At 29.8% G+C, this 10,249-nt stretch overlaps 2 protein-coding genes across 6 annotated transcripts in view; one reads left to right on the forward strand and one right to left on the reverse strand.

Annotated features, from left to right (window-relative positions):
- Positions 1-22: 22 nt before the first annotated feature.
- On the reverse strand, positions 23-1,662 carry LOC108756000. The gene is made up of 3 exons (XM_018499523.1): positions 1,246-1,662; positions 574-655; positions 23-492 (listed from the first exon to the last, which is right to left on the reverse strand). Exons 1-3 carry the CDS (start codon positions 1,312-1,314, stop codon positions 161-163), a joined length of 483 nt encoding a protein of 160 aa, XP_018355025.1. The 5' UTR covers positions 1,315-1,662; the 3' UTR covers positions 23-160.
- A 1,717-nt stretch (positions 1,663-3,379) lies between these two features.
- LOC108755966 (endoribonuclease Dicer) overlaps positions 3,380-10,249 on the forward strand; it is a 13,332-nt gene continuing 6,462 nt past the window's right edge. Inside the window, exons 1-12 of one of the 5 annotated variants that reach the window (XM_018499461.1) lie at positions 3,380-3,526; positions 4,714-4,935; positions 5,064-5,241; positions 5,316-5,555; positions 5,792-6,083; positions 6,228-6,304; positions 6,387-6,490; positions 6,602-6,734; positions 7,652-7,782; positions 8,838-9,078; positions 9,634-9,876; positions 9,961-10,221. In XM_018499461.1, coding sequence (XP_018354963.1) covers positions 4,757-4,935; positions 5,064-5,241; positions 5,316-5,555; positions 5,792-6,083; positions 6,228-6,304; positions 6,387-6,490; positions 6,602-6,734; positions 7,652-7,782; positions 8,838-9,078; positions 9,634-9,876; positions 9,961-10,221 — 2,079 coding nt within the window. In that variant the 5' untranslated portion in view covers positions 3,380-3,526; positions 4,714-4,756. Of the gene's footprint in view, positions 3,527-3,598; positions 3,670-4,082; positions 4,398-4,535; positions 4,618-4,713; positions 4,936-5,063; positions 5,242-5,315; positions 5,556-5,791; positions 6,084-6,227; positions 6,305-6,386; positions 6,491-6,601; positions 6,735-7,651; positions 7,783-8,837; positions 9,079-9,633; positions 9,877-9,960; positions 10,222-10,249 lie in introns of those variants that run through there. The other 4 variants (XM_018499464.1, XM_018499466.1, XM_018499463.1 and 1 more) reach the window with 4 other exon arrangements.

A 10,249-nucleotide genomic window follows, 5' to 3' on the forward strand; every position in this document is an offset into this window, starting at 1 on the left:
GCACTAATTGATAGTGCTAAAATGATTGTGGAACGAATGCGCGCATATTACGTTGTAACGTTTTATGCCTGCCTGCCTCTCCTTTCGGGTCTTTCCATTCTTTTATATACATACAAAAAATAGCTAAATAAAGATATCTTTCATATAAAGAACTTGGAAGTTATTTGCTTCGCCTGTTTGTGACTACTGTCCATTCATCATTCTCTTGTTCATTCTTATCTATGTCCATATCCTCATTTGAACTGCTGGATTGATGTTTTACTGGCTGAGAACTATTAGGTTGAGATTGTTCCGAGTACAACCATGACTGCAACGGTGGTAATTTTTCAAATTCCAGTTTTGCTGTAGATTCATTGCCTTCCATGCAATATCGATGAAACCTTAACAATTCCTCTGCTACTTGCATAATGCTGTCGTCCTGTACTTCTGTGTTAAATTGATCATCCATATAATCGTCTAGTACAGATGCAATCTCGCTACTAATAAGTCCTTCTAGAAAAACACAATAAAACTAATTCAGTATACATTATTGTATAACACTGTTATATGTTTTTAAAAAATAGCAAAAATAACCGTTTATATATAATACTTCTGTTATATATGAACAAAATTCTCTTGCACATTCTACTGAACCCATATCATGTTCCACTGCCAACTGTAAAAATAAATATATAATTTTATTATACAAATAATTTTTTAAATTTAATAATATATGTTCCTATGTTTAAAATAGATATAGAATCTCTTTGTTTTTACTAAGCTCTATATGTAATAAAAATATAAAGAACATTTTAGAATTTGATGAAAGAAAAAAAATACTTATTAATCTTTAGAGGAGATTTATTTTTGAAGTCTTATTGCTTTTTTATAAATAATACTCTATGCACAATATAGGAAATATTAAGAATGGATATTAGATATTAGAGAAATATAAAAAATTAGGAATAGATTATACATAATGTAAAACCAATACAAATAATAAGACATATCTTATTTGTATCCATTGTATTGTTTAATCTCTTCTTATTTCTCTAATATTTAATGTTTATTTATGTCTCTAATATTGTTTCCACTGTGCATAGGGCCTAAGATTTGTTATAATTTATTGTATATCTGTTTCAAAATATGGTATTGTTTCAGCGCCATTAAGTGGTTTCCTATTCTGTAAAGATTAACATTTTGAGACACAAAAGATATCTACTTTTGAGAATTTAATGCGAAATTAAAGATTGAAAATGTACTTACTTTTAATGCTGTCCAATTACTGAATATACGTTGCGCGATTGTTAGAAAAAATGGCATAGTGTGCTCCATTTTAGGTTATACAATCGTGCTCAAATATATATTCTTTCTTCGAATAGTCGAATAACCTCAAGGTTGCTCGAGGTCTGCTAAGATTTTCTTTTTCTTTTTATAGCAATCGTCTCAGAATAAATTAAGTGTATATTCAGTAATAAATCTCTAAATTGTTTCCTAAAGCCGCAAAAATAAGCACTATCTAAAGCTCACATCACACCGCATTGACTGCACATTGCGTACAACTACGCACTGTTGATTATGCATTGCAGAATTTGTGGACACAAAGTAAATTGGATAATTGGATTCGGAATTTGGATTATGTCGAGTACGTTCAAGTCGACGAAGACAAAGTAAAGATCTGCCAAGCTGTGAGCTTGCTGAGCAATTGATCTGTTCAACTTGTTTACATTTTGTTACACTTTCTACACTTAAAATGAGATGTATTTGACGCTGAAAGAAATCAAAGATAGTGTAAAAGTGTAAAAAGTGTAAGCAAGTCGAACAGATTTTTTTATTAATTAAACATAATTGTTTGAATATTATTCTTGAGGCGCTTCCACGAGTACTTTCTATATAAAGATTATGCGTTTCGCGGGTTTCCTCCGTTTTCAGATTCATTCTTGGAATGTCAATGTTTCGTGAACCTTATAGTCCATTTCATCAGGCCGAGGACACCCGTATTCATAGTTCTTCCTTATTTTGAGGGCGGAGGAAGCCTCTATGAAGAATTTCTCAATTTGTTAAGGCCTCCTTATTTCATAAACTGATCTCAAGTCTGCCTTCCCGAAGGAAGGAATATTTTAGGGATTTTAGTAACCTATGAAAGCAGCGTGTCATAATATACAATATATGCAAACCTAATATCGTGAATTACGAATAATAAAATAAAATAAAAAGTGAATTATGGAAAAATAAGTCACGAACATGTGACTGCGTGTACCATAGGGTGAGATATGTAGTAGTATATAAAGACATGTCGATGCGCGTAGAGTTCCTCTAGTAAGAGTTAAGACATAAGATCGGAAGGACGCCAGTACCAAGTGGCCAGAAACAGCATAATTCCACCATGCTTATATCATGAAACAGTGTTCACACTAATTCACAGATTCACTACCACATTGAAAGTATCTGCAAATGGCGGCGTTTAAAGAGTCTCGAATCTGACCAATCAGAGATCGGTATCCCTTATGACTTGACTCTTACTAGAGGGACTCTAGATGCGCGGCGTGGTGACCTCTGGTGACTTCGTCGGAGTTCGAGCTTCACTTAAAGCGGGAAGCACAGATTCTTGCATAACGCATAACACGTAATGCATAAAAAAATGTATTAATCAAAGGGTACGGTCAACGCGATGCTGCAAACGCTTTGAAGCGTTTTTTAACTGATCAGTTTGTAAAATTCTTTCTTCTAATTGATCCATCGAATGCTTTAAAGCATTTGTAGCGAGACTTTGACCACAGTCAAAGTCCTTCATTTCTTTCCTTTCCTTAAAATAAAGAACTCTGATTGGTTGGATTTCTTATGCCTCATGTGTTATACAAGAATCTGTGCTCCCCGCTTTAGGATTCCCAAATGAAGCTGATATGATTGCTGTGTCACTTGCTAGAATTAAAGCGTCAACAGAGTCGATCTAAACGTGCTATTTTTCCTGGCTATTCAGTCAATAACAAAAATAAAACATCTGTGTCAACTCTATGTCTAAGAGAAAATCTCCCGAATATCCACTTTTATTTAAAAATTTTAAGAATTAACGTTATTATAATATTATAATATTATAATATACAATCTACAGGTACATAAATATTGAAAATATGTTCTTAAATAATGTTTTCCATTAAGAAAAATACTGAGGCTATTACTTGACGTGTTAAATTGGGAATTTGTTCGAAATTATCATACGTACTCTTTTCTACAATTAAACACGTTGCTCATACGGATTGGCTGATGAGAAAGTCCTCGCATTTTTTTCAAAGAAGTTTCCTAGCCTTCAACCAATCAGAATGACAAAATGATGTAGATTGATATCAGCCTGGAATCGTTAGAGAAAGGATCTATACATCAACGTTCGGTTCTCCCCCGTTTTAACAAAGCATCTTTCATCAAGTGATGAAACTCGATGGATTAGTTGATCGGTAAAAGTAATGGTGCTTTTAATTACTTCTCGGAGTTTCCAGTTTCTGATTTATTCATGTAAATTTTTGTGTTGCACAACAAATCGTCAGGTAAGGTAAGGATCTAAGGATTAAAGAATTTTGAAATAGCTTTGAAATAGTGAAATTTGTTGTGATCGCCATTAACAGTCAAATTAAACGATTCTGTCAGCGATTACCGACATTTGGCAGTGCTCGCTCGACGATGTATTTGGAGCAAGTACAAATTATTCGCTCTATATTTTAGATGATAACATATTCATGTTTTAACTAAAAGATTTAAACTGCTATAACGATGCAGTGATAGATTAGATAAATAAAATGAAACCTGCCGCAATAAATGGGCTAATTAACAGGGAGTCGTGTATCTTAGAAAAGTGTGAAAAATGTGAAAATTACAAAAGTAAACAGATTTACTCATTCATAATTTAATTCATTCCACCATAATATAATTGGTCAATATTTAGTGAGTTTGCTCACTTTTGTAATTTTCACCTTATTTTAAAATACACAATCGACCTCCTGGAGCCTCCTGGGGATTCAGGAGACACAGGCAGTCTCGAAGGAACATCAGTATATTTTGTATGTCATGTGATGTCTGAGAGGCAATTATGGCGGAATGACTCATGCCGTGTATTATCAGTAGTGCGGTTTTATGCTAACTGACGTGTTTCGAGCATTCGAGATTATCAGATCTAATGACTGAATCGATCAAATTTCTAGTTTTTTTTTTAAATAGAATAAATGAACTTTATAATTAATGTGATGGCAAAGATATAAATATTTAATATCATACTCAATGTTTATTAGCTCCATAGTGGAGTAGCCTGGAGTAGCCGAACTTGTGATACTAATATTTTTCTCCATTATATTAATTTTATGATTTATTTACTTTGTGTGTGTGTGTGTGTTTTTACTACATATTCACTGTTGCAGCAAATTTGAAATGTACATATTATTTTATTTGATGTATATATTTTTTGTTTTGAAACAAAGTAGATATTTGTGTTTTAATTTTTTTTAATTGCAATGCATTATTAATATTTTTGAAAAAAAAAAAAGAAATTTTTATTAAATGTAGCAGGATGAAAATTCGATACATAGAAATGTACAGATATAAATAAACATGATATTTGCTGTGGACAGTTCGACAATCCGTTATTTGATGGTTAAGAGGCATATATTTGTTAATGTTAATCAATCTTTCAAATGAGATATTATCAAATTTGAAGATATTATCAAGTTTCTTTGTGTCTTTTTTTAGCTGTTTTGTAACACCAGTGATTGATCATAATTGATACAAAGCAATGGAGCCAAAAATAATTTCGGAAAACAAAACGGTGATACCGTTTAAACCGCGAGCATATCAAATAGATCTATATGAAAGGGCAGTGCAAAACAACTTGATACTCTATTTGCCAACTGGCGCGGGAAAAACATACATAGCTGTTATGCTTATGAAGCATTTAAGTCGTGATATACGCAAGTATGTAACTCTTCATAGAAATATTTCTTTTTTTGTGTAATATGATTTGGGTTTTTCTTCAATTATTACAATAGGTACTTGTGTTGGCATTATGTATACAAAGCTTTAAAAATTTCTTTTACATTTAGACCTTATCAAGAAGGTGGAAAACGTACTATATTTGTTGTAAACACAGTAGCGTTGGTTGAACAACAATCAACGTATATAAAGAGGCATACAGATCTAAGATGCAAAGGTTATAGTGGAGACATGAAGGTAGATTTTTGGTCAGAACAACAATGGATAACCGAAATAGAAGAGCATGAAGTATGAATTTGCAATATTGTTAATTCTAATTTTCTCCTTGAATAATTAATGGGTTACAACAATTTTATATCTAGGTTTTAGTAATGACATCGCAAATCTTTCTGAATCTGCTCATTCACGCATATATAATATTAGATAGAATAAATTTAATTATGTTTGACGAATGTCACAGAGCTGTAGATAACCACCCTATGAGACAAATTATGCAACAATTTGAAAATTGTTCCAAGGAACAGCATCCACGTGTTTTAGCTATGTCGGCAACATTGTTGAACGCTAATATAAAAGCAGATAAAATAGAATCTACAATTAAGGTAAAGAATGACATTTTATTATCTTATCAATGATTTCTGCTACACGCTTAATCGGATTTAATAATATCCGTAGTTATGAAACTGGTCAATCACAGTTGTTACATTCTTTCAAGGAACAGCTATGATTGACCAATTTCATAATCACGGATGTTATTAAACCCGATTAAGCGTGCCGTATAGCACAGGTTAATAGTAATTATGATCCTTGGACATCTTAACATTATCATTGTTCGTAGGATTTAGAAATAACATTTCATGCGAAGATAGCAACTGTAGAATCAACAGATTCTATTCAAGGCTGTTGTACAAATCCTAATGAAGAAATTGTCAAATATTCGAAATATCTTGTTCCAGAAGTAGTAAACAAAATAAATGATATTATCAAAACAACAAAGGAAGTTGTCAATAATATAAAGCTTAATTTTGATGAAATATATAAAGAATCTAGTGAGGAAATGCGACCTAAACCAAAATCTTCTAAGCTAATGGCTATTTTGAACGACATAGGAAGGATTTCATCACAAACAGGTAATTGAATCGCTTATGTACGTATACCGGAATGATACAGTAAATTCTGCAATCAATACATTTATAACTTTTATGTTCTTACACACATAGCTGAAAAGAATGTTTAATCAACAATCAGCATATAAAATATCACTTTTATTGTAGGCATATATTGTGGAAACAAGTCCGCTTTGTTACATTTAATCCAATTAGAGAGTTTGAGAAAATATTCTGATGACCAAGTATGAATTATGATTAAAATATTATTTAGTTCTACAATTTTTAGTCTTAATTTTATTGACAAACTTATTGATCTTCTTTTAGATGACAAATGCTCTTTTGGATTATCTAATTACGCAAGTAATGCTAATAAGGAAATTGTTCGATAACGAGATGAAAGGCTGCATAGAATTAGACCGATTATTTAGGTTAGTATAAAGCATTAAAATTAATATTTATTGCACACATTGTAATAACTTATATTGGGTAATGTTATATACCTGTATTTTATAGATATATATAATATTTTATAATTTCAGCTTTTCATGTAACCAAATCCAAAAATTATTTGAGATATTGTTGAAATACTATAATAACTTAGGCAAAGAGTTCTGCTGCATTATTTTTGTTAAGGAAAGATTTATGACACAGGTCATATATCATGTATTAAAAGTAAGTTGCCTTTTTATGGTTTTAATTTGATTATTAATAATTAATTAGTAATAGTACAAATTGATAATTGTTTTTAAAAAATATTGTTTGTCAACCTCATGATAAAGTATTGATAATCGTTAACAATCAAATGTAAATTTAATTATTTAGTAAACTCGAAAAAGTAGAAGAAAGAGTCATGAAGTACTATTTTATTTTATTGAAATAACTGTATAGATATTTATGTAAAATAACTACTTTTAACTACTATAAGATAACTATTTTCAGTTCAAGTTTATTAACAATAAAGTGATAATTATATTATTAAGTAAAAATTTTTTGATTATATAGAATAAGTATAATTTACAAAAAACTAAAGAGGGAACAAAAGTCGAATATATGTACATATTTCGATCAAATTTAGTTCAATTATGGCTATTTTCAAGAGATACAGATGACACAGTGCAATGTAGTGAATTTTTACATCTTGGTTTTTTACTATTGTTAAACGAAAATGAAATTATTACTGTGTTACATTGTGTTTTTTGTTGGAAAGCACGATATATTATTTAAAAGTTATGTTCAAAATCCTCAAGTTAGAGATTAAAATTATAAAATTAATACCAATATACTTCTTAAATTACGTAAGGAGTACACATCTATACAATTATATGTTATCTAGAAAACTGCAGCTTTTACAACAACGTAGTAAAACTAACGACCAATGATTATATTATGATGTCTTAAGCAGACTGTGAAAAAGTAATTTTAACGGTCGTTCTCAAAATGCATCGCAATTTATGAACTATGCTATACTATATTAAGATATCATATATTCTATAACCCTCTTCTATGTCATTATCATTTCTTTTCCTCTGTTAATTTAATATTAATATTTTTTATATTTAAAATCTACATTTTATTTATATTATTTTTAGACACTATCTGCACATGATAGAAGATACAATTTTCTTCAACCCGATTATGTAATTGGTTTTCAAAATAATCCTTATAAAAATACTAGAGAAGTTTCATGTATTGCAAAATGGAATAAGGAGGTGTTGCAAAGGTAAAACATTTCTTTCGTTTTTTGCACATTTATTATTTTTCTAAAGATGTCGATAAATTTCGTATAAATTATAAATGATATTCTAGCATGTCCATAGGCATATCATGAAATTTATTTCATGGTGAGGGGGGGGGGGGATTTCAATCCGTGTACCAATCATATTCAAGAATTTTACAATAGTTGCAAAGCTGTTTTTTCTACTAAACGCAGCCAATGTCATTGCATCAATTTTTTATTGTTATAATTTACAACAATTTTTAACATTAATGAATCTATTTGGATATTTTTACAACTTTTAATGTCTCCTCGTACCTCATTTTGAAGAGAAAAAATGTTACATTTTGTACATCACTTTTATTTATTTTTTTAAAGACTTTTTTTAAGAAGTAATACAGTTACTACAAGAATGTATTATATTATGTTTTTCGGGACAAAAATCTTACGAAAATTTTCCCTATGTATCGCATATTTTGTCAAAGTTCGAACTAACGGAAGTATTTAAAATTACTTATATGGTCTTACAATGAGAAGAAAAAAATATTTTATGTAATAGCAAAAACTCATAAAGCCAAAAATAAAGTTGTATATTTTTTACATTTAAAAATGAAAGAGAAGAGTTCGATAGAGTATGTACATCGCCAATTCAAAATAAAATATTCTCATTAATAAAGCAGTGAAAAATAATTAGATCCAACCGATGTGAGCGAATGTGTGCTATCAGGATGTGCTCTAACGAAACTCTCTCTTAAAATAAAATGATAAAAAATTTTACGATATTAAAGATTTGAACCCTCAAACTTCCCTTCTGGATACGCTCATGAGCATATTTAATTTTCATATGATGTATATGCTTATTGGAATGACAATATTTATGATTTGAACATTTTAATCAAATAATAATTTATTTTGTATATTTTGCGGACATATCAGATGCATACATTTTTTTTCTATGTATATAGTATTTCTGTGTATTTATATTAATAAGGAAAGAAAAAATGAAAAATATTTCTTAATCAGTTTGATGTAATTAATTAATAAAAAAATAATTGCTGCAGATTAAAAAATGGTTCGTCAAATTGTATTGTAGCGACCGATGTGGTCGACGAAGGTATCGATATAGCAACTTGCACGTTGATAATACGTTATGACGTGCCAGCAGATTTTAGAGCATATGTTCAAAGTAAGGGTCGGGCACGCCATAACTTGAGTAGTTATTTAATTTTAGTGGAAAATGATGATGAGGATTTTCTAAAGAAATATTATCAATACAAAGATACAGAGAAGAAATTAAAACGGGTAAGTAATTAAAATGGTAATTAACTGTAGGGTATTGTTGATGAAATATGATTTTACGATCATGTGATCAAAATTATTCTCGATATGCAATACTGTTAAGCGAAATAGATAAGTTTATTTAATTATATTGACGAAGGCGCTTTGTGAGTTGAAACGTCTATTGTTAGATTCATATTAATGGTATGTTAAATTAATTTTAAGATTTTAATAAAACATCTTGTATTACTCGTATATTTGGTCGTTGATATTTGAATTGTTTTCATATGATCAAAAATTTTTCCTTTTTTATTATACGTATCAATATTTTTTGTTTGCGGAAATACTTAAATAAATATGTTAACAGCTAACTTAAAATAATAAAATGTTGTACTAAGCTAATGATTAGAATATGCTGTCATAGTTTATTTCAATGGCAACATAATAATTCAATAACAAATACAGTGATAATTTAATAAACAGTTTGACTAAATAAAACGATAAAGCACATTAAAATGTGATAATGCGAAACCAATTCAAATAAGGAATAATCAATACATTGTGTTTTTTTATTGTTAGATTTTGATAGGAAAAAATGAACGCCCATTGCCTACCCAAGATGATATTGTAAACGGTCTGTATAGTGATTTTGATATTGAACCGTATACAGTAAAACGTGATAACGTTGTGGAAAGTCGCCTAACAGAGTTTGTCGCGATTGACTTGATAAATATATATTGTGCTGCTCTATTGACATCAAAATTTGTGAATCTGGTTCCGATTTGGAAGTTAGATAAGGACGATTTTAAAAATATGTATAGGGTATTACATCTGTTCTTTATTATCTAAGTCTTATAATTTATATAAACAGTATTATATTTATTCATTATATAAAAATTCGGATAGATTTCTCTCAAATTACCAAACCTATCACCATTGAAAGACGTAATTTACGGTGATTTTATGAAGAGTATAAATGGTGCTAAACGGTCAGTTGCTATGAAGACTTGCATACAATTGCACAAGCTGGGTGCATTGACCGACAAGCTGTTACCTGCAACGAATGAGGAATTAACGAAAAATCTGGATTTCTTATTTCCAAATTGGATAAATGATAACGGTTATCTGTGTGGCACATATAAAAGAAAGCGAGAACATCAGCTAGAAGCAAGTATACATATTATATATGTTAAAT

Source organism: Trachymyrmex septentrionalis, unplaced genomic scaffold (genome assembly GCF_001594115.1).
Source record: "Trachymyrmex septentrionalis isolate Tsep2-gDNA-1 unplaced genomic scaffold, Tsep1.0 scaffold9, whole genome shotgun sequence".
Classification (NCBI taxonomy): Eukaryota; Metazoa; Arthropoda; class Insecta; order Hymenoptera; family Formicidae; genus Trachymyrmex; species Trachymyrmex septentrionalis.